At 37.6% G+C, this 22,282-nt stretch overlaps 1 protein-coding gene across 3 annotated transcripts in view; it reads left to right on the forward strand.

The window, feature by feature from the left end:
• Positions 1–22,282, forward strand: part of dpy (dumpy) — a 64,875-nt gene that overhangs the window by 18,686 nt on the left and 23,907 nt on the right. For 2 of the 3 annotated variants that reach the window (XM_035095485.1, XM_035095487.1), the window contains exons 12-18: positions 4–8,439; positions 8,661–8,798; positions 9,725–10,522; positions 11,928–12,071; positions 12,162–12,236; positions 12,642–12,824; positions 12,904–22,071. In XM_035095485.1, the coding sequence (XP_034951376.1) occupies positions 4–8,439; positions 8,661–8,798; positions 9,725–10,522; positions 11,928–12,071; positions 12,162–12,236; positions 12,642–12,824; positions 12,904–22,071 (18,942 nt within the window). The remainder of the gene's footprint in view (positions 1–3; positions 8,440–8,660; positions 8,799–9,724; positions 10,523–11,927; positions 12,072–12,161; positions 12,237–12,641; positions 12,825–12,903; positions 22,072–22,282) is intronic. The other variant, XM_035095486.1, reaches the window with a different exon arrangement.

The raw sequence follows: 22,282 nt of genomic DNA on the forward strand, positions 1-22,282 counted from the left end.
CAGATCCTTGTGAAGATGTATCATGTGGTCCCAATGCTCATTGTATGATTATAAATGACATAGCTACGTGTCTATGCAGTAATGGATTCACCGGAAAGCCTGGAGTAAAAGGCGGTTGCACAGACATCGATGAATGTGCTGTAAATCCATGTCCACCTGGAGCTGTATGTAATAATGAAGCCGGTTCGTTTTCTTGTCAATGTCCCAGTGGAACAACTGGTGATCCATACAATGGCGGTTGTAAAGAAACAGCATTCCCACATGTTTGTGGACCAAATATTCCTTGTCCAGCTGGTGAACAGTGTGTTAAAAATGAATTCGCCGGTAGTTATGCATGTATCTGTCAACAACGTTACATACGAGATCCTGAAACAGGAAAATGTCGAGATATAAACGAATGTTTAGAGCAAAGAGACAAACCACCATGTGGTGTTAATGCAATTTGTAAAAATTTACCAGGAAGTTATGATTGCCAATGCCTTCCTGGATTCCACGGCAATCCATTTACCCTTTGTGAAGAATGTAACAGCATTGAATGCCAATGTCAACCACCTTATAAGCTAGTTAATGATAAATGCATGCTGGCTGGCTGCTCTGAGGGTGATGAAAAATGTCCTAAAGGTGCTGAATGCATTACCATCGCTGGTGGTGTGAGTTACTGTGCTTGTCCTAAAGGATACAGCACTCAACCGGATGGATCTTGTCAAGATATTAATGAATGCGTAGAAGAACATCAAGTATGTGGTTATGGAGCAGAATGTATTAATCGTCCAGGATCTTATGAATGTATTTGTCCTCATGGTTATGGTGGAGATCCTTACAACGGTCTTTGTTCACCAGCACAAAAAAGATGTACTAATGATAATGAATGTCGTGCCAACGAGAAGTGTGTGCAGCCCGGAGAATGTGTATGTCCACCGCCGTTTTATACTGATGCTGTTGATGGTGACAAATGCAAAAATCCTTGTGATAGATTCCCCTGCGGAATTAATGCAAAATGTACACCCAGTGATCCACCAAGATGTATGTGCGAAGCTGGTTATGAAGGCGATCCTCAACATGGATGTACTGATGTCAATGAGTGTATTAATAATCCTTGTGGTAATGGTGCTTACTGTATCAATAATCGCGGTGGACATATTTGCGAATGTCCTCGAGGCACCTCCGGTGATCCTTACAGTAGCGTTGGATGCACTGGCATTATTCAGTCAAGACAAGAGTGCACCCGTAACGATGACTGTGAAAATTACTTTGCTTGTGTACAAGGCAACTGTGTTAATCCATGTGATAATGTCTCCTGTGGACCAAATGCTTATTGTGAACCAGATAAACATGCACCATGGTGTAGATGTGTTATTGGATTCAACGAAGGAAAAAACAACGAATGTGTATCTCAATGTGACGGTTTTGTATGTGGTATTGGAGCTCAGTGTATTGTTTCTTATGATGGACCAACGTGTAAGTGTATTGAAGGTTTCACAGGTAATCCTTTCCCTGGCGGTCAATGTGAACCAGATATTTGTTCATCAGAAGTACCATGTGCTGAACCAAGCGTTTGCATAAGTGGACGTTGTAAACGACGATGCGAAGGTGTAATCTGTGGAATTGGAGCAACTTGTGATCCACAAACAAACAAATGTATATGTAATCCTTACTTCGTTGGAAATCCTGATCTTGTTTGCATGCCACCGATTCAACCGCCACATTGTAGTCCGGCGTGCGGTGAAAATGCGCATTGCGAATACAATTCCATGGACTTCAAATGCGTTTGTAATCCAGGAACAACTGGCAATCCATATCAAGGCTGTGGAGCACAGAAGAAATCAGAATGTACCAATACCATTTGTGGAGAAAATGCTCATTGTCATGTTGCCGCAAACGCTATCGAGTGTCTTTGTCCGCCAGGATATGCTGGTAATCCTTACATCAAATGTCATGATATCAATGAATGCAGTGGCAATGCTTGTGGAACTAACGCTGTATGTATCAACACAATTGGAAGCTATGATTGTCGGTGTAAAGAAGGATTCTTTGGCAATCCATTTGTCGATTGTTCAACAATTGATTCAAACATTTGTACCGATGTATCAACCTGCAAGTGTGGTCCAAATGTTCCATGTCCTTTGGATTATTCTTGTATAAACGGTAAATGTTTGAATCAGTGTAGCGATATCAAATGTGGTCCAAAAGCAGTGTGTCAAGATGGTATTTGCTTATGTCCATCCGGATATATTGGTGATCCCTACGAATTATCTAAAGGATGTCATATTGAAGGACATTGTTCCAATGATTTGGAGTGTGCACCTCAAGAAATTTGCTTCCAGTTCAGTAAAGGAATTAGGAAGTGCGTTGATGCTTGTACTAAACTCCAATGTGGCCCTAATGCACTATGTGTAACACATAACCATATATCTTCATGTTTATGCATCGATGGATATTACGGAAATCCAAGTAATTTAATCGATGGTTGCCAACCAGACCGGTCTATTGCACCACCCATTTGTCTACATGATTCAGATTGTCCACAAGGATTTTTATGTGTTCTAGACCAGAACGGCATTTATAACTGTTTGAATGCATGCACAAAAATTGCATGCGGAGTCCATCAATACTGTGAAATTGACAATGGAAAGGCTAAATGTAAATGTCTTGATGGGTATGAATGGAATCCTGTTACTTCAACGTGTGTAAAGCCTTCAGTACCTGATTGTATCCATGACAATGATTGCGATTCAACTGAAGCATGTCGACCAGATGCTCTTAACGTTTTAAAGTGTATTCCTAGTTGCAAGACATTTACGTGTCCATTAAATTCTCAATGCGTCGCTAATAACCACCAAGCAACTTGTGAATGTTTATTAGGCTTCACTGGTAATCCCAATGATCGCACAGGATGTCAGAGTACAAGACAGAACAGATGCGTGTCAGACTCGGAATGTTTAGAAGACGAAACCTGTAGATCTTCATCAGAAGGTGTTCTAACATGTTTACCAGTATGTAATTTTGTAACTTGTGGTCCTGGTGCTTTGTGTATTGCTAACAATCACGTAGCAAAATGTGAGTGTCCACCTGGACTATATGCTGGTGACCCGGATGATTCAATAAATGGTTGTAAATCAGTACCATGTGTTTATAATATCGATTGTCCGGGTACACAACTTTGTAATCGTCTCACGCACACTTGTTACGATGTCTGTGATGAAAATGCATGTGGAACTAATGCTGTTTGTATTGCCAATGATCATAAGGCTATTTGTCAATGTCCACCAGGCTTCAAAGCAAATCCTGTGGCTGAAATCGAGTGTGTAGCAGTCGAAGCATGTAATCCGAACCCATGTCATCCTTCAGCAGTGTGCATCGTTGATGCTCATAGTTCAATATGCCAATGTCAACCTGGACATATTGGCGATCCTTACACGTCTGGATGTCAATTGGTTGGAACTTGTAATTCAAATAAAGATTGTCCAATCAATTCAATATGTAAAAATAGACAATGTATGAATCCATGTGATAATGCATGTGGAAGTAATGCTATCTGTGAAGTCATCAACGGTGAACCTATTTGTCGCTGTATTAATAGCAAATTCATACCGATAAGAGACGCCAATCAGTTACATGTTCATAGTTGTATCAGAGCTACAAGCTTTTGTGCTACATCTGTAGATTGTGATGATGGTAGCAACTGTATTGAAGGTCAATGCAAAGCTGTTTGTAGATCTACAGATGACTGTATAATTGGAGAAAAATGTATCAATAATGTTTGCGCCATTCCGTGCATCACTTCAAGCCAATGTCAAGACCATGAGACCTGTTATAATGGTGTTTGTATTCTTGGATGCAGAAGCAGTAAAAGTTGTCCATCTGACCAAGCTTGTATCAATAATAAATGCCAGAATCCTTGCGACCAAGAGAATGTTTGTGGACCTAACGCTTTGTGTAGTTATGTCGATCATACAACAAGTTGTTCATGCCCTATTGGTTTTCAAGGTAATCCTAAACCTCAACAAGGTTGTGTAAGAGTTCCTAATATTTGTCATACTGATCACGATTGTCCAACACAACATCAATGTATATCCGGATTCTGTCAATGTATGTGTACATCAAACAATAATTGTGCTCATGGAGAACGTTGTAAAAATGGTCAATGTGTTAAGATTTGTTATGGAAATAATAATTGTTTACCCGGAGAACTGTGTATCGATGGTGCCTGTGAAGCAGGTTGCACTTCAGACATTGGATGTCGAGCTGATGAGATTTGTATTAATGGAAAATGTAAATGTAGTCATGGATTAATTCGCGGACCTGATGATGAATGTCTTGATATCAACGAGTGTGATGATAACCCTTGTCACTTCACAGCCGAATGTATTAATCTCCATGGATCATTTAAATGTATATGTTCGCATAATACTGCTGGAGATCCATATGATTTGTCTATTGGATGCTCAACAGCAATTCATCAATGTACGAGTGACCATGACTGTTCGGATTCTCAAGCATGTGTTAAAAATGTTTGTGTTGATCCTTGTTCATTAAACACCGACTGTGATCACGGTAGTAATACTATGTGTACAGTCATCAATCACATTGCTGAATGTCAATGTCAACCAGGTTACGTTGGTGATAGATACAGCGGATGCTTCAAAGTTGAGTGCTTCACTAATAATGACTGCCCAAGTGACAAATATTGTAATATGGAGAATAATAAATGTATCAGCCCATGCAATAAAATTACTTGCGGACATGGTAACTGTGTTGCTATTGATCACAATGCCGTTTGCAAATGTCATCCAGGTTACAAATTAATTCTAGACACTTGTCTAGATATCAACGAATGTCTTGAAGATGCTTGTCATCCAACAGCTGTTTGTCAGAATACAGAGGGTTCCTATTTCTGTGCTTGTGCTCATGGATTAATTGGAGATCCAGTGAAAACAGGATGTAAAGCTCCTGGGGACTGTTTTACAGATTCTGATTGTCCATCTTCAGCAGCGTGTATTGAAAATACTTGCAGAAATCCTTGTGATAAACTACTAAACTCATGCGGCCATAATGCTGAGTGCATTGTTAATAACCACATTGCTCAATGCTTCTGTCCAGGTCAAAGTACTGGTAATCCAAAAATAGAATGCATCAAATTTGAATGTAATTATCATGGTGATTGTGATGCACTAAGTGCTTGTTTGGACAATAAATGTGTGGATCCATGTTCAGTACCCAATGTCTGTGGTCAAGGTGCAGACTGTTCACCTTTGAATCACTCAGCAGTGTGCACATGTCAACCAGGAGGTACTGGAGATCCTAATTTCAGATGTACACCTGTTCAATATTGTAAGACTGATCACCAGTGTCCAACTGGTACATCATGTAATGGGGGAATTTGTGCTGCTTTCTGTTCAACTATTAGAGACTGTATTGAAGATCAAAGATGTATTAATGGACTCTGCAAACCGGTTTGTCAGTCAAATACGACCTGTCCAGAGTACCAATACTGCCATAATAATATTTGTGTTCAAGAATTACGTTGTACATCTGATTTAGACTGTGGATACGATGAAAAATGTGTAAGTAACAATTTTGGCCAAGCTGAATGTCGCAAATCGTGCGATTTAATTATTTGTGGAAGAAATGCTGTATGTAAACCTGAAAATCATGAAGCAATTTGTGAATGTGACCGAGGATTTTTCGGTAACGCATACGACGACAAAATGGGATGTCAATCAATCGAATGTGAATCAAATAATGATTGTTCAGACGAAAAAATATGTGACAATTTCAAATGTAGAATAGCTTGTCTCGCCCATAATCCATGCGGTTCGAATGCTATTTGTTCAACTGATAATCATGTTCAAGTGTGTACTTGTCAACCGGGTTATACTGGAGAACCAACACAAGGTTGTCACCTTGTTGATTATTGCCTAATCCACTCCCCTTGTGCACCAGGTGCACTTTGTACAAACTCTAGAGGATCTTATCGATGTCAATGTCAACTAGGAACAGTTGGAGATCCATACAACAGCGGTTGTCAAAAACCTGTGGAATGTCTAAAAGATGCAGACTGTCCTATCACTGCTAAATGCATTGACGTCAATGGAGTACCAAAATGTACTGATGTTTGTTCAATAATTCAATGTGGACCAAATGCTGAGTGTATTCCTGGTCAACCACAACATCATTTAGCAACTTGCAACTGTAGATTGGGCTACGAAGGAGATGCTCATGACTTGAGAGTAGGATGTCGTCCACAACCAACTGCCTGTACTACAACTAGTCAATGCTCGGCTAATACTTACTGTTATGAGAATATTTGTCGACCGTCTTGTCAATCTGATGAAGAATGTAATCTCACCGACGTTTGTTACAGTGGTCAATGCTTAGATCCATGTCAAATTCGTGGAGCATGTGGAATAAATGCTGAATGTCAAGTTAACAGTCATATTAAACGCTGCAGTTGTCCTCCAGGATTCACTGGTAATTCTGAAGTGGAATGTGTTCGTCTTCCAGTATCTTGTATTGGACATAATGATTGTAATGTTGGTAATACATGTCGAGATAATGTCTGCTTACCAATTTGTACATTTGACAATGAATGTGCTTTCAACGAAAAATGTATCCAAGGTAATTGCCTACTTACCTGCAGACTGGACAATGACTGTTTCTTAGGTCACATTTGTTTGAATAATATGTGCTCTTATGGCTGCAAAGGAGACGAAGATTGCAAGGGTGATGAAGCTTGTTCTTCAAATAAATGTGTTAATCCTTGTTCATTATCACTCTGTGGACCGAATGCTAAATGCTCTGTCATCAATCAAAGAGCTTCTTGTTCCTGTCCAGATGGTTTTATACCTAATCCATCAGCAAGAATTGCTTGTCTTCGTATACCAGGTACTATATGTGAATCAAACAGAGATTGTACAGCGGGTATGAGTTGTGTTGCAGGATTATGTTCTCCAGTATGCTCTTCAAATGCTAATTGTCTCAGCAATGAACATTGCGATGCTTCAGGTATTTGTAGAACACTCTGTAGACAAGATGAAGATTGTAGAAATGGTGAGATTTGTCAAGGAATTATGTGTCTAGCTGGATGTCGAGCTAATCTTGAATGTGCAGAGCATTTAGCTTGTATTAATAATCAATGCATTGATCCATGTAGTCTTCCTAATGCTTGTGGAACCAATGCTGAATGCACAGTTGTCAAGAATCAAAAACAATGTCACTGCCCATCCAATCTTATTGGCGATCCTTTCGTTAGTTGTAAACGAATTCTTACACCATGCACTGACGACTCATTATGTCAACCAGGCGATGTTTGTATTGGCCAATTCTGTTATCCACTTTGTCGAAGTGATACCAGCTGTTTGAATAATGAGCATTGCGATGATGGATCGTGTAAAGCCATTTGTAATACCGATAGTGATTGTTCGATTAATGAGATTTGTGAAAATCGTCTTTGTAAACTAGGATGTCGCAGTGATAATACTTGTCCCAGTGATGAATCATGCATCAATAATCGGTGTCAAAACCCCTGCAAAGATAAAAGTATTTGTGGAGAATGCGCTGGATGTCAAGTAATTAATCACTCTGCGCAATGCAGTTGTCCACCAAATTATTATGGAAATGCTTTAATTAGTTGCATTAAATCACCTGTTCCTTGTGATGGTATATGTGAATGTGATTCAGTCGGCTTCTGTGTAAAGAGTTGTAATAATCAAAACGATTGCTCGTGTGGAGAAGTTTGCTCAGCAGGAAAATGTCGCATCAAATGTGATTTAGGTCTTAACGCTTGTGAAAAAGGATATATATGTAGAGAAGGAGCTTGCGTTGCTGGTTGTAAAACACATTCCGACTGTCCTACAACACATTCATGTAATAATGGTCGCTGTGAAGATCCCTGTAGTTTCCAAGGTTCTCCATGTGGTATTAATGCTCTTTGCAAAGTATCTAACCATCGAGCTATTTGTTTATGCCCTGTGGGATATCAAGGAGAACCATCGCAAGAGTGTTACCAACTGGAATGTCAAAGAAACGAAGATTGTGAGCCTAATAAAAGATGCAGCGAAGATGGATTGTGTACAAATCCTTGTCTACAACATGGAATTTGTGGTCTTAATGCTCAATGCCGAGTTGTTGACCGAGAAGCTCAATGTACATGTCCACCAGGTCATTATGGAAACCCGAAAATTAATTGTAAACCTGGAAGTGATGAATGTTTACGTAGACCATGTGGAATTAATGCTAAATGTCGAGAATCAGCCAGTGGCTTTGAATGTAGTTGTGACCCAGGATGTTACGGAGATCCTCATCAAGTTTGTATCTGTGATGGTAGTGATTTATGTAGAGATACAAGCTGTGGAGTGAATGCAGCTTGCAGAGTCTACAAAAACCAACCACAGTGTTATTGTCCTCCAGAATTCCCTGCTGGAGATCCAATTCATGAATGTACGTACTTATTTTCTAAGAAATATTTTCATGACATTTTAAATATCTTGAATAATTTTCTAAAGTAATAACATGCACTTTTAATTTATTGAAATTAAATAAAGTTTTTAATATTCATGAATTTCAAATACTAAAAAATTATATTCAAAGATGTTTTTTAATCTATACTAAAAAAAAAATTAATTTATTTATGTTGAATTCATAAATAATTATGATTATAGGCAGTACAGATCGAAATTCATTAGATTGTCGAACAATAGGCTGTGGTAAGGGTGCTGAATGTATCCGAGATGGTACTATTTTTGTATGTAGATGTCCACCGGGTACAGCAGGATCGCCAGATGTTGAATGTAAAACAGGTAAATTATTATCATTTATTCACTTACTTCTTCTTCATAACATAAATTTTTTTTATCTACAAAAATTTAGCAAAGTGTCTTGTGTCTTAGTAGAATGATAATAATGAATGACATTTAATCAAATAAATTATGACGTAGAAGTGTTAATAATTATCAACTGCAGTAGAAATATACGTTTTTATTCACACTGCTACTTTAGAGCTGATAATACATTAAATTTTATTGACATATTTTAATTTTTTATTTCAACTTAATATACAGTGTACTTGTTAACACTGAGAGACAGATGTGACCCACAGGCTAATATTGGTCGTATGTGCCTGAGATTAATTCTTCTTTTCACAGAAAATATTCAATATGTTTTTGTAAATAGTTTTACTCATAATAATTACTTGTACATAATTTATTATTATATATACACTTTTTTTGTCTCACACATAACTAGAAATAACAAGAATGTTCACCTCTTATACATTTGTCGAAAAATGATGATTTTTCTTGTAAATAATTATTATTGGTGACGTGAACATTCTTATATTTGTGTGCCCATGCTTCAATCAATTTTACAAAATTATAAAACAATTCAATATGATTTTGTCTCATTCTTCAAATTCTATTCGGAAATCCTATTTTGTAAATATATACTATATATTTCTTTCGATCTTTCAAACAGAGAAAAAAATGATTCAAAATTTATTAAAAGAATTTTTGGCGCTAAAATGATGAAAATGGTCAATTTGCTATCGGCAAAAATGAAAAAGCATGTGGTTTTGTGTTATTTGTGAGAAAGTATGTATTATTTTCTTTTCAATCATTTATCACCATCATTTATTTCTTATAAATGCTTTTTTTTCTTTTTTGTTTTTTTCCTCTCCTCCCTATGGACCTGACTACCCTATTGATGGCCAAATAATTCCTAAAATTAGAGCGAGAATGTACAAGTGACTCGGAGTGTCCAAATGAAAAGGCCTGCATAAACCTTCAATGTCTGGATCCATGTACACTAAGAGGTGCCTGTGGAAAAAATGCACTCTGCCGTGTTGTCCTTCATAAGCCTCGGTGCTCATGTCCACAATGTTATATCGGTGTACCTCAAATCTCCTGCAAACCGGAACCAAAATGCCAATCACTCTATCCACGACCAAATCCACCGCGAATTGGTTGCTCGAATGATACTGATTGTCCAGAAAATTTGTCATGCCATGGAATTACTGGTGAATGCCGAGATCCATGTGTCAATACCAAAAATAACTGCGAGGCAAACAAACGTTGTCAGGTCCGTGATCATCAACCAATGTGCGTGTGTAAATACGGTTTTGTAGTCAATGAAGTTGGTGAGCTAACTTGTGCCCCAGACATAGCATCTTGCTCTCGTGACATTGATTGTCCATCCAATGCCGCTTGTATCCATGGAAAATGCCAAAATCCATGTACTGCTCGAGCAAAACCAAACTCACCAGCATGCCCAACTGGTAAAATTTGCGACGTTCTTGATCATCGTCCCGTTTGTATATGCACCCAAAACTGCAATCCTTCCCTGTCCATTTGCCTTCGTGACAGTGGCTGCTCACCAGACTTGGCTTGCCGCAACTATCGCTGCGTGGATCCATGCAGTAATTCCACCTGTCCGGCTGATGCCCCATGTTACGTCGAGGAGCACAAGCCCGTCTGCAAGTTCTGTCCCTCTGGTTTTGTACCTGATACTAAGTACGGATGCATGAAAGGTAAACACATCAACAGAACACCACCAACAATACCAACAACAATCAGATCATCCAATACAATCATCATCATTACTATCATCACCTTAGTAGGGGTTTTTCAAATATTTTTGAAGTTTATCAATAACTTGGCCAAAGATATTAATTTATTCCTGACGAAGAATTATTCTTTTTTTCTTTTTGAAATTAAAATTTATATTCTATTTTTTCACTGCCGGATTAATAAAAATTATTTTTTTGTATCGATAAAGAAAAATATTTTTTCTTTTAATATTTTTTTAAAATTCATATTTAAATATTATAATTTTCCTCAATTATTTTGGCCATATTTTAATGACTGCTATTATTTAATTTCTACTAGGGTATAATCATCATCACCATCACCATAATCATCAACCTAATTATTATCAAAGTCATCTTCACACCCACATCCTCTTATCGAAACTCGGCATTTATTTATTGTTTTCTTCGTCTTCTTCCTCATCTCTCTTTTCCGCTTATCTTCGTTTTTTATATCTCTATTATTGTATTCACAATTTTCCTAAAATGTTTTAATGTAGATTCATCGGCTTTTTGTATTCTTCATAGAGTGGGTAGGCTGTTTTGCAGAAATATTATATATGAAGCTAAATAAATATTCTGTTGGTTGTGAATGGTGAATGTGTCATACATTTATGTATTAAGTATGTGCCTAATTTATTGTCAAGCAATATATGAAGATTTTTTATACTACAATATATACATGTACTCTACTAGGCCACGGTTCCTTCATGTGCTGCGCTACACCAAGATATTTTTCTTCCATCCTCCTTCCGTTGCATCTGTCTCTGTAAAACTTTATATTAATATTTGATAATATTTTATCATCTTCAGTTACACTTTTTTTTTTGAGTAGTAATGCATGCTCTAAATACTTTATAGATAATTAATTAGTAGATTTGTAGAGATATTAAACTTATTAGAATAACTCTGCTGAATTTAACAGTAAATCAATATTAATTGCTTAACTTTGCTCTGCCTTTATTCTAATTATTTCTTATATAATTTTAATCTAAAACTTCACATTTATGCAGTGATTAAAACGAAAAAAAAAAAACGAATGAAATTTATTTAATTAACCATAACTCAGGCTCAGATACACCTTTAATACATTTACTAAATTTAATTTAATGTCACTGATAACTGATTTTAAATCAGTCTATTATATTATATTCTAGTTTTGGGAATGACAATAAGTAATAAAATGTAAAAATTTCAATACATTAAATTTATGCAGTAAATAATCATCGCAGCTTTTTGGCATTTATTAAAGAAACAATGAACATAAAAAATTAACAAATATAAATAACTCAATTATTATCAAATGCATGAGTTAAGAAAACTGATTAATTTTCAATTGTTTTATCAGATGTGATATGTACAACACATGATGAGTGCCCGCCACAATTATCCTGCGTGGATCAGCATTGCTTGAACCCATGTACCGTGAAGAATCCTTGCGATTACATTGAAGAATGTCACGTCCAGGATCATAGACCAGTTTGTGTGAAAAGTAAACTTATTATTAATTAATTTTTCTTCTTTAATTAATTGTATATAATTTTTTAAATTACTATTTTATTTATTATAATTTTTTTTTCAGTTGATAAGCAAGCCGGATGTGGTTATTGTCCTCCAGGTCATCAGTGTGATCCCATCACCAACATCTGTATCAAAGGTTTGTTAATTATTATTCATTGCTTAATTTGTACATACAATTACTGTATTTAATGTACATAAGGATATACAAAAATGAAAAAAAAAATCATTTTAATTTTTTTTAATGCACTAAAGGTCTATCTTACACATCAAAATCTATAAAATCAAAAATCCAATTATTTTAAAAATATTTTGCAAAATTTTTTTAATCTTTATGTATAAAATAATTTTATAATAATGAATGTCTATGTATTATATGTAGACACTTAAAGCACACTTTTTTATCAAAATCCAATTCAAATAATTTTTTTATATCCAATTTTTAATGTAAAAAAGCAGCATTTATTCCTAAATTTACAATTTTTTTCCTGGCAATTTTTGCACTGGGTGTTTATGGGCACACTTGCTTATTTTTTTTTATTAGCTGGTTGCACTAGTGACAGGGATTGTCCATTAACGGAAACATGTATTGGACATATATGTCAGGAACCATGTCTTATCAAAAATCCATGTGTTGCTCATGCGGTTTGTATTAATACCAACCATGGTACAGACTGTAGCTGTGAAGAAGGATATCACGGTAATGGATTTAGTCTTTGTAATCCAGGTAAATATTATATCCATTATGACTTTCATTTTTTAACAATTCTTTCTCGTAATCTAATCTACAAATATTAAAATTTCAGTTACCAATTTCGAAAATGTTTGTCAGTATAATGAAGATTGCCCACCGAATAAACTTTGTGATCGATTAAACAGACGTTGCATAAACCCATGTTTCGAAGATAGCTGTGGAACTAATGCTGAATGTTATGCAGAAAACCATACAGCTCGTTGTAAATGTCTACCTGGATATGACGGAAACCCTCAAATTGCCTGCGAACATTCTCAAATATTCAACCCATGTTTACCAAACCCGTGTGGTATTGATGCACTATGTGAACTTGATAACGGAAACCCAATCTGCATCTGTCCAAAGGGAATGACAGGAAATCCATTTGAACATTGTCTCCCTGAAGGTAATAACTGCCACAGCAATCCATGTGGACCTAATTCTGATTGTCGATTAATAAGTGGCAAGATAACATGTTTCTGCTTACCTGGATACGAAGGAACTCCACCTCACACACTCTGTACTCTACCAGATAATCCATGTGAACCATCTCCATGTGGACCTAATACGAGATGCAATATCCTCGAAAATGGTATTGCTAAGTGTACTTGTTTACCAGGTTTTATAGAAAGTCCGAATACAATTAGAGGCTGTATAGAACAAACACATACTTGTGAACCAAACCCATGTGGAGTCGGAGCTCTTTGTGATGAAACTCGAGTTCCATCGTGTTACTGTCCAGAAAACACAGTTGGAAATCCATATAAGGCTTGTGTTATCAGTACTGTTGTTGTTCCGCTTTGTCAACCAGGCAACTGTGGAGTAAACGCTGACTGTTATATATCAGATAATCGTGAAAAATGTTATTGCAAGAATAATTTAATCGGAGACCCATATGTAGGATGCTATGAACCTCCAACCAGTGTCTGTCATCCTAATCCATGTGGAAGAAATGCTATTTGTCGAGTGACTGAATCCAATAAGGCTATGTGTGAATGCCTTCCGGGAACATCTGGAGATCCAACAAGTTTAGCTGGTTGTGACAGCTTTGAATGCACTGAAGACAGTGATTGTTTATTATCGATGGCATGTATTGGTCATAGATGTCAAAATCCATGTCTGGGAGCCTGTGGTGTTAATACTAATTGCAAAGTTGAACTTCATCATCCAATTTGTTCATGTAAAGAAGGATTCTATGGTAATCCTATGCTGCGATGCTCACCATTGATGGATCCAGAGCCGAAACATAACCCATGCTTCCCAAATCCATGTGGTCAAAATACTATTTGTCAAGTAATTCAAAATCGTGCTATATGTTCTTGTCTTCCTAATTTCTTGGGCGATCCTCAGATCGGATGTAACCCAGAGTGTACAGTCAATTCAGACTGTTCTAATGATAAAGCTTGTATCAACATGAAATGTGTAAATCCATGTAACTTAGGCAACATTTGCGGTGTCAACGCTGAATGTCATGTCACACATCACACACCAACTTGTTTGTGTGCGAATAATTACTTCGGCAATCCATTTATCAGTTGTATGCCTAAAACAGCGATCACTATAGAAAAATATCCAAATATCACTCATCCATGTGAGCCATCACCATGTGGTCAATATGATTATTGTGTTCCTTATACTGATCATATAGCTATGTGTGGAGGGTGTGGTATTCACGATTCAACTGGTACTTGGTGTAAACCTGAATGTCTTTGCAACAGTGACTGTCCATTTGATCATGCTTGTATTGGATGGAAATGTGCAGATCCTTGCTTGGGAACATGTGGAATAAATGCTAATTGTCAAGTCATCTGGCATCAACCTGTATGTACTTGTCCTACTGGACTTTATGGTAATCCATATCAAGGTTGCATACCAGAAAATGTTGAACATCAAGATCCTTGCAGTGTGACTCAGTGTGGACCTAATGCAGTTTGCAGAGAGAAAAATGGAGCTACGACTTGTGAATGTCTTGATAATTATATTGGTAATCCTTTCATCGCGTGCCATCTAGAATGTATTCAAAACACTGATTGTCCTCTAAATAAAGCTTGTTCAAACCACAAATGTGTTGATCCATGTCATGGTACATGTGGTACTGGAGCTTCGTGTGATGTTATCAATCATTATCCAGTATGTTACTGTGATGGAACATTAACAGGAGATCCATTTGTTCATTGTTATACAATTAAAGACACTGATATTGTATCAGTACCAAAAACTAGTCCTTGTGATCCTTCACCATGTGGACCAAATAGTAGATGTCTTATTTCTCCACTCGGCTATGCTACATGCACTTGTCTTCCAGGTTATCGTGGGAGTCCACCATTATGTAATCCTGAGTGTATTGTTAGCTCAGACTGCTTACAAATACAAGCTTGTATCAAGAATAAATGTGTTAATCCTTGTAATGGAGTGTGTGGACATGGCGCCTTGTGTTCCGTTATTAATCACAATCCAGTTTGCAGTTGCCCACCTAGTCTGGAAGGTGATCCCTTCGTGGCCTGTGTTCAAGTTGTAGATAACGATATAAAACCTATTTCACCATGTGATCCATCACCTTGTGGGCCCAACTCGGTCTGTCAAGTAAAGATGAGCCGTCCAGTTTGTTCGTGCCAAAGTACATTCATTGGAAGTCCACCAAATTGTCGACCAGAATGTCTTATCAATCAAGAATGTGCAACAAATCAAGCATGCATTGGAAACAAATGTATTCAACCATGTCCACATAGCTGTGGTGCCAATTCTGACTGTTCCACCATCAATCATACACCTTTCTGTTCATGTAAATCAGGCTACGAAGGCGATGCTTTTGTAGGTTGTACGCGAATACCAATTCAACCAATAGAACCTGAAGATCCATGCTCTCCATCACCATGTGGAAATAATGCAATCTGTAATGTTGTCAATGGTCTAGCAAGATGTACATGTATACCTCCATACATTGGTAATCCTTATGTTGGTGGATGTAAACCAGAATGTATGATAAATTCAGATTGTTCCAGTGATCTTGCATGTATCAATCAACATTGTAGAGATCCATGTTCCGGTATTTGTGGATTTAATGCACAATGTGAAGTTTCTAATCACATTCCAACCTGTTCATGCTTACCAGGATACTCTGGTGATCCATTTAAATCTTGTAAGATCGAAAGAGTTCCAGAAGTACCAGAAAATCCATGTGTACCTTCACCTTGTGGACCGTATAGCATTTGTCAAGTTGTTAATGATCGTGCTGTGTGTTCGTGTAACCGAGGATACAGAGGAACGCCTCCATCTTGTAGACCTGAATGTTTGGTTAGTTCAGAATGTCTACCTCAACTCGCTTGTATTGATCAAAAATGCAAAGATCCTTGTCAAGGTGTTTGTGGACTTAATGCTTTATGTCAAGTGAGCAACCACAATCCTATATGCAGTTGTCCTGAAAGAAGCACTGGAGATCCATTTGTACAGTGTAATGAAATTATTTCTAAAACCCCAGATGATACCGAAATAATTAATCCTTGCATACCATCTCCATGTGGTCCTAATGCTCAATGTAAGGTTCACAATAATCGTCCAGTGTGTTCATGTTTGACAGGAATGTATGGAGCTCCTCCTTACTGTCGACCAGAGTGCGTGATTAATCAAGATTGTCCTAATTATTTGGCATGTATTCAAAATACCTGTGCTAATCCATGCACTGGCTCTTGTGGAATCAATGCCAACTGTATTGTTAGAAATCACCGACCAATATGTCAATGTGAAGAAGGATATGAAGGAGATCCATTCTCAGCATGCAATCGTAAAGAAATGACACCTTCACCAGCTCCAAGTCAACCATGTAATCCATCGCCATGTGGATCAAATGCTGTTTGTAATGAAAGAAATGGTGCAGGATCTTGTACTTGTTTACCTGATTACACCGGTGATCCTTATGAAGGTTGTAGACCAGAATGTGTTCAAAATACTGATTGCCCACTTACAAAATCTTGTACTAATAACAAATGTAAAGATCCATGTGTTGGTGCTTGTGGACTTAATACACAATGTCAAGTATTTAATCATCAACCTTCATGCACTTGTCAATCTGGTTATACTGGAAATCCATTGACTTCATGTTATGTTATACCACAAGTGGCACCAAGTCCACAAGATCCTTGTGATCCATCACCTTGTGGACCTTACAGTAACTGTAAAGTAATTGATTTCCATGCTGTATGCTCATGTCAACCGGGAATTATTGGAAGCCCACCGACTTGTCGACCTGAATGTGTAGTGAGTGCTGATTGTGCGCAAAATAAAGCTTGTATTGATCAGAAATGTCAAGATCCATGTTTTGGAACTTGCGGACTTAATGCACGCTGTCAAGTTATCAACCATAACCCAATTTGCATCTGTATGGACGGTTTCACGGGTGATCCATTTTCAAGTTGTCTAAAAGAAGAAGTTAGAATTCCAGAAAACGATATTCCAAACGCTGATCCATGTGTTCCAACACCTTGTGGACCTCATTCACAATGTCGAGTCATTGATGGATTCCCTGCTTGTTCATGTTTATCAAATTATGTTGGCAGACCGCCAAACTGTAGACCTGAGTGTATTATTAATGAAGAATGTCCTGGAAATTTAGCTTGTCAAAATGAACGATGTATGGATCCATGTCCTGGTTCATGTGGAGTTAATACATTCTGTAATGTTGTCAAACATAATCCAATCTGCAACTGCAATCCGGGTTATACTGGAAATCCATTCATTGAATGTACTCCGGTGATTGAAGAACCTTACACTACTCAAAAGCCTATAACACCTTGTGATCCATCACCTTGTGGTGCTAATGCTATATGTAATGAAAGAAATGGTGCAGGATCATGTTCATGTATTCCAGAATACTTTGGAGATCCTTACACTGGCTGCAGACCGGAATGTGTTACAAACAACGACTGTGGAAAGACCAAAGCTTGTTTACGTAATAAATGTATTAATCCATGTACTGGAATTTGTGGTCCTAATGCTTCATGTAGAGTTATAAATCATGCACCATCATGTACTTGTCATTCAGGTTTTTCTGGAGATCCAACGATTGGTTGTTCATTAATACCACCAGCAACTAAATCACCAATTATCGATCCATGTGAAGTAAGCCCATGTGGACCCAACAGCAATTGTCGAACATTAAATGGTCATGCAGTTTGTTCATGTAAGAGTGGATTTATTGGTACACCACCAGCTTGTAGACCTGAATGTACAATAAGCACTGAATGTCAAAGAAATAAAGCTTGTGTTAACAACAAATGTATTAATCCATGCGAGCAATCAACTTGTGGACAAAATACTCAATGTCTTGTGGTTAATCACAGTCCAATTTGTACTTGTACTAACGGATATACTGGTGATCCATTTATTTTCTGTACTAAGATTGAAATAATACCATCAGGACCAGCCAAAGATATTACTGGAGGTGGTGATCCTTGTTCACCGAATCCATGTGGTCCTAACTCTCAGTGTAAAATTATTGGATCACAACCAGCTTGTTCCTGTTCTCCAAACTTTTTGGGAAGACCACCAAATTGTAGACCAGAATGTACAGAAAACGTTGACTGTCCAACAACAATGTCATGCATTAATCAACGATGCAAGAATCCTTGTCTAAATACTTGCGGAATCATGGCAAAATGTACAGTCTTGAATCATTTACCAGTATGTTCATGTACAGAAGGATACACTGGAGATCCAAGCACTAAATGTACTCCAGTTCTACCAACGATTCCAGATGTCGAAAAATCAAATCCTTGTGTGCCAAACCCTTGTGGACCAAATGCTCAATGTAGAGAAAGAAACGGAGCTGGAGCTTGTGCTTGCCCACCAGATTTTATCGGTAGTCCTTATGATAATGTTAGAGGATGTTATAGAGAGTGTGAAACAAATGACGACTGTAATAGCAACTTATCTTGCATTGGATTCAAATGTACTAATCCTTGTACAACAGGAACTTGTGGAATTATGTCAATTTGTCAAGTAGAGAACCATGTGCCTCGATGCACATGCCCACCAGGATATACAGGAGATCCATTTTATGCTTGCAATGAAGAATCTAAACAATTATCTACTCCACCACCTCAACAAGATCCATGTTCACCAACACCATGTGGTCCTAACAGCAAGTGTAGAACTGTTAATGGTCAAGCTGTATGTACCTGCCTACCTGATTATGTCGGTACACCACCGTCTTGTCGACCTGAATGTATTGTCAACGCTGAATGTCCAGTTAATTTAGCTTGTGTAAATAACAAATGTTCAGATCCTTGTACAAATACATGTGGAGTACGCGCACAATGTACAACGAAAAATCATAACCCAATATGCACTTGCCCTATTGGCTTTACCGGAGATCCATTTACCTATTGTTCTCCTGATATTGAAGTTAATCAAATTACAACAGAAAGACCGCCATCATGTACACCATCGCCATGTGGACCTAATTCTCAGTGTCAACTTATGTTTGGCAATCCAGCATGTTCTTGTTTACCAAATTATATTGGAGCTCCACCTAATTGTCGACCTGAATGTACTATCAGTTCAGAATGTAAGAGTCATCTTGCATGCATCAATCAACGTTGTCAAGATCCTTGTGCTGGTTCTTGCGGTTTTAATGCACAGTGCCATGTACTTAATCACATTCCAGTTTGCACATGTATCGAAGGATTCACTGGAGATCCATTCAATGATTGCTCTCTTATTCCGCCAACTACAACTGAACCTACATTAATTGATCGTTGCCATCCCTCACCATGTGGATCTAATGCAATATGTAGAGCAGGCAATTGTGAATGTTTACCTGAATATTATGGTAATCCATATGAAGTATGCCGACCAGAGTGTGTATTAAACTCGGAATGTCCTAGAGATAAATCTTGTTTAAGAAACAAATGTATAGATCCATGTCCAGGCAGATGTGGTGAAAATGCTGAATGTGATGTTGTCAATCATATTCCGGTATGCTCTTGTAGAACAGGATTCACTGGAGATCCATTTGTCAGTTGCAGAACTCAACCACTTGCACAACCTGAAGATAAGACGAATCCATGTTCACCATCACCCTGTGGACCAAATAGTCAGTGTCGCAATATTGATAATCATGCTGTCTGCTCATGTCTGCAAGGTTATCTTGGAACTCCACCACTCTGTAGAGTTGAATGTCGTATGAGTTCTGAATGTCCACCAACGCGAGCTTGTATCAACAACAAATGTACTGACCCATGTTTGGGATCTTGTGGCTTAAATGCAAGATGTGAAGTAATTAATCACTCGCCAATCTGTAGCTGTTCTCCTGGACAAACTGGAGATCCTTTCAAGAGTTGTTATGATATTCCTATTTTACCAGAAATCAAAGAACCAGAAGATCCTTGTTTCTCATCTCCATGTGGACCAAATGCTCAATGCCAAAATAATAATGGAATTCCTTCTTGTTCTTGTTTACCTAATTACATTGGTTCACCACCATCTTGTAGACCAGAATGTCTTATTAATCCAGATTGTCCGTCAAACCAAGCTTGTATGAATACTAAATGCGTTGATCCATGTCCAGGATCTTGTGGAGATTTTGCTGAATGTAAAGTTATTAATCATGCAGTTACATGTACCTGTATCATTGGTTACACTGGTAATCCATTTGTTCAATGCGTCATGGAAAAAGAAGAACCATTGAATCCATGTGAACCTTCTCCTTGTGGATCAAACGCTATTTGCCAACAGCGTGATAATGCTGGAGCTTGTGTTTGTATTGAAGATTACCATGGCAATCCTTATGAAGGTTGTCAACCAGAATGTATATTAAGCTCTGATTGTCCTACCAATAAAGCTTGTATAAGAAATAAATGTCAAGATCCTTGTCCGGGAGTCTGCGGTATCCAAGCTCAGTGTTCAGTTATCAATCATATACCAACATGCACATGTCTTCCAGGCTATGTTGGAGATCCATTTACTTCCTGTACATTCGAAATGGACGTGACGACTCAAGGAATTATCCAAGATGTTTGTAATCCATCGCCTTGTGGACCAAACAGCCTTTGTCGAGCGGTAAATAACCAAGCAGTTTGTACATGCCAATCAAACTTTATTGGTGCACCACCTAATTGCCGACCAGAATGTGTTGTCAACACCGAATGTCCACAAAATCGTGCCTGTTATAAATACAAGTGCAATGATCCATGTCCAGGAACTTGTGGAATTGGGGCAGATTGCAGAGTTATTAATCATAATCCATTGTGTAGTTGTCCAACTGGAATGACAGGAGATCCATTCTCGCGTTGTTTCCAAGAACCTATTGAATTACCAGCTCCACGACCTAGTGATCCTTGTGTGCCAAACCCTTGTGGACTTAATGCAGAATGTCGTAAAGTTGGTGATCAAGCAGCATGTTCTTGTTTAGTCAATTATATTGGATCACCACCAAATTGTAGACCAGAATGTGTAGTAAATACTGATTGTCCATCAACTCAAGCTTGTATATCAGAAAAATGTAGAGATCCATGTGTGGGATCTTGTGGTAAAAATGCAGAATGTCGAGTGCAAAATCATATTCCAACATGCTCCTGTAGTCAAGGTTTCACCGGAGATGCATTCACCTTATGCTCACCGATTATTCAACAACCAAAAGTACCTGATGATCCATGTAATCCATCGCCATGTGGAGCTAATGCTCAATGTAATGCTGGAGTATGTACATGTCTTCCAGAATATCAAGGTGATCCATATATCTCTTGTAGACCTGAATGTACATTGAATTCTGATTGTCCTCGGTCAAAATCTTGTATCAATCAACGATGCATCGATCCTTGTATTGGAACATGTGGTACAGATGCACGCTGTGATGTTGTCAATCATATACCAATGTGTAGTTGTCCATCAGGCACTACTGGAAATCCATTCTCGAGTTGTAGACCATTTAAATTAGATGATACACCAAGACAACCATGTCAACCATCACCTTGTGGACCTAATAGTGTTTGTAAAGCTGTAGATAATCATGCAGTATGTTCATGTCAACCAGGATTCTTTGGCAGTCCCCCAACATGTCGACCTGAATGTGTTACAAGTGCTGAATGTCCATTGACTCGTGCTTGTCTCAATAATAAATGCCAAGATCCTTGTCCTGGTACTTGTGGACAGAATGCTAAATGTCAAGTTGTGAACCATAATCCAATTTGTAGTTGCTTGGAAGACAACACCGGTGATCCTTTCACAAGATGCTATCCACTTCCAGGTAAGAATGATTTCATTAATGTTTTCTAATTATCCTTAACGCATGTAAAAAATTTACAAGAGATTTTTTTTCAAAGTTTTATTCCTAATAAATAATTACATTTAAAACATTTTTGATAATTCTTTTTAGTATTAAAATTATTTTTAAAAAATCAAAGATCTGCCTATAAATAACTGGAATCATTTTTTTAATTTAATAAATTTTTTCTTCC

Source organism: Chelonus insularis, unplaced genomic scaffold (assembly GCF_013357705.1).
Source record: "Chelonus insularis isolate UGA/USDA-ARS -01 unplaced genomic scaffold, ASM1335770v1 contig_135_pilon, whole genome shotgun sequence".
Classification (NCBI taxonomy): domain Eukaryota; kingdom Metazoa; phylum Arthropoda; class Insecta; order Hymenoptera; family Braconidae; genus Chelonus; species Chelonus insularis.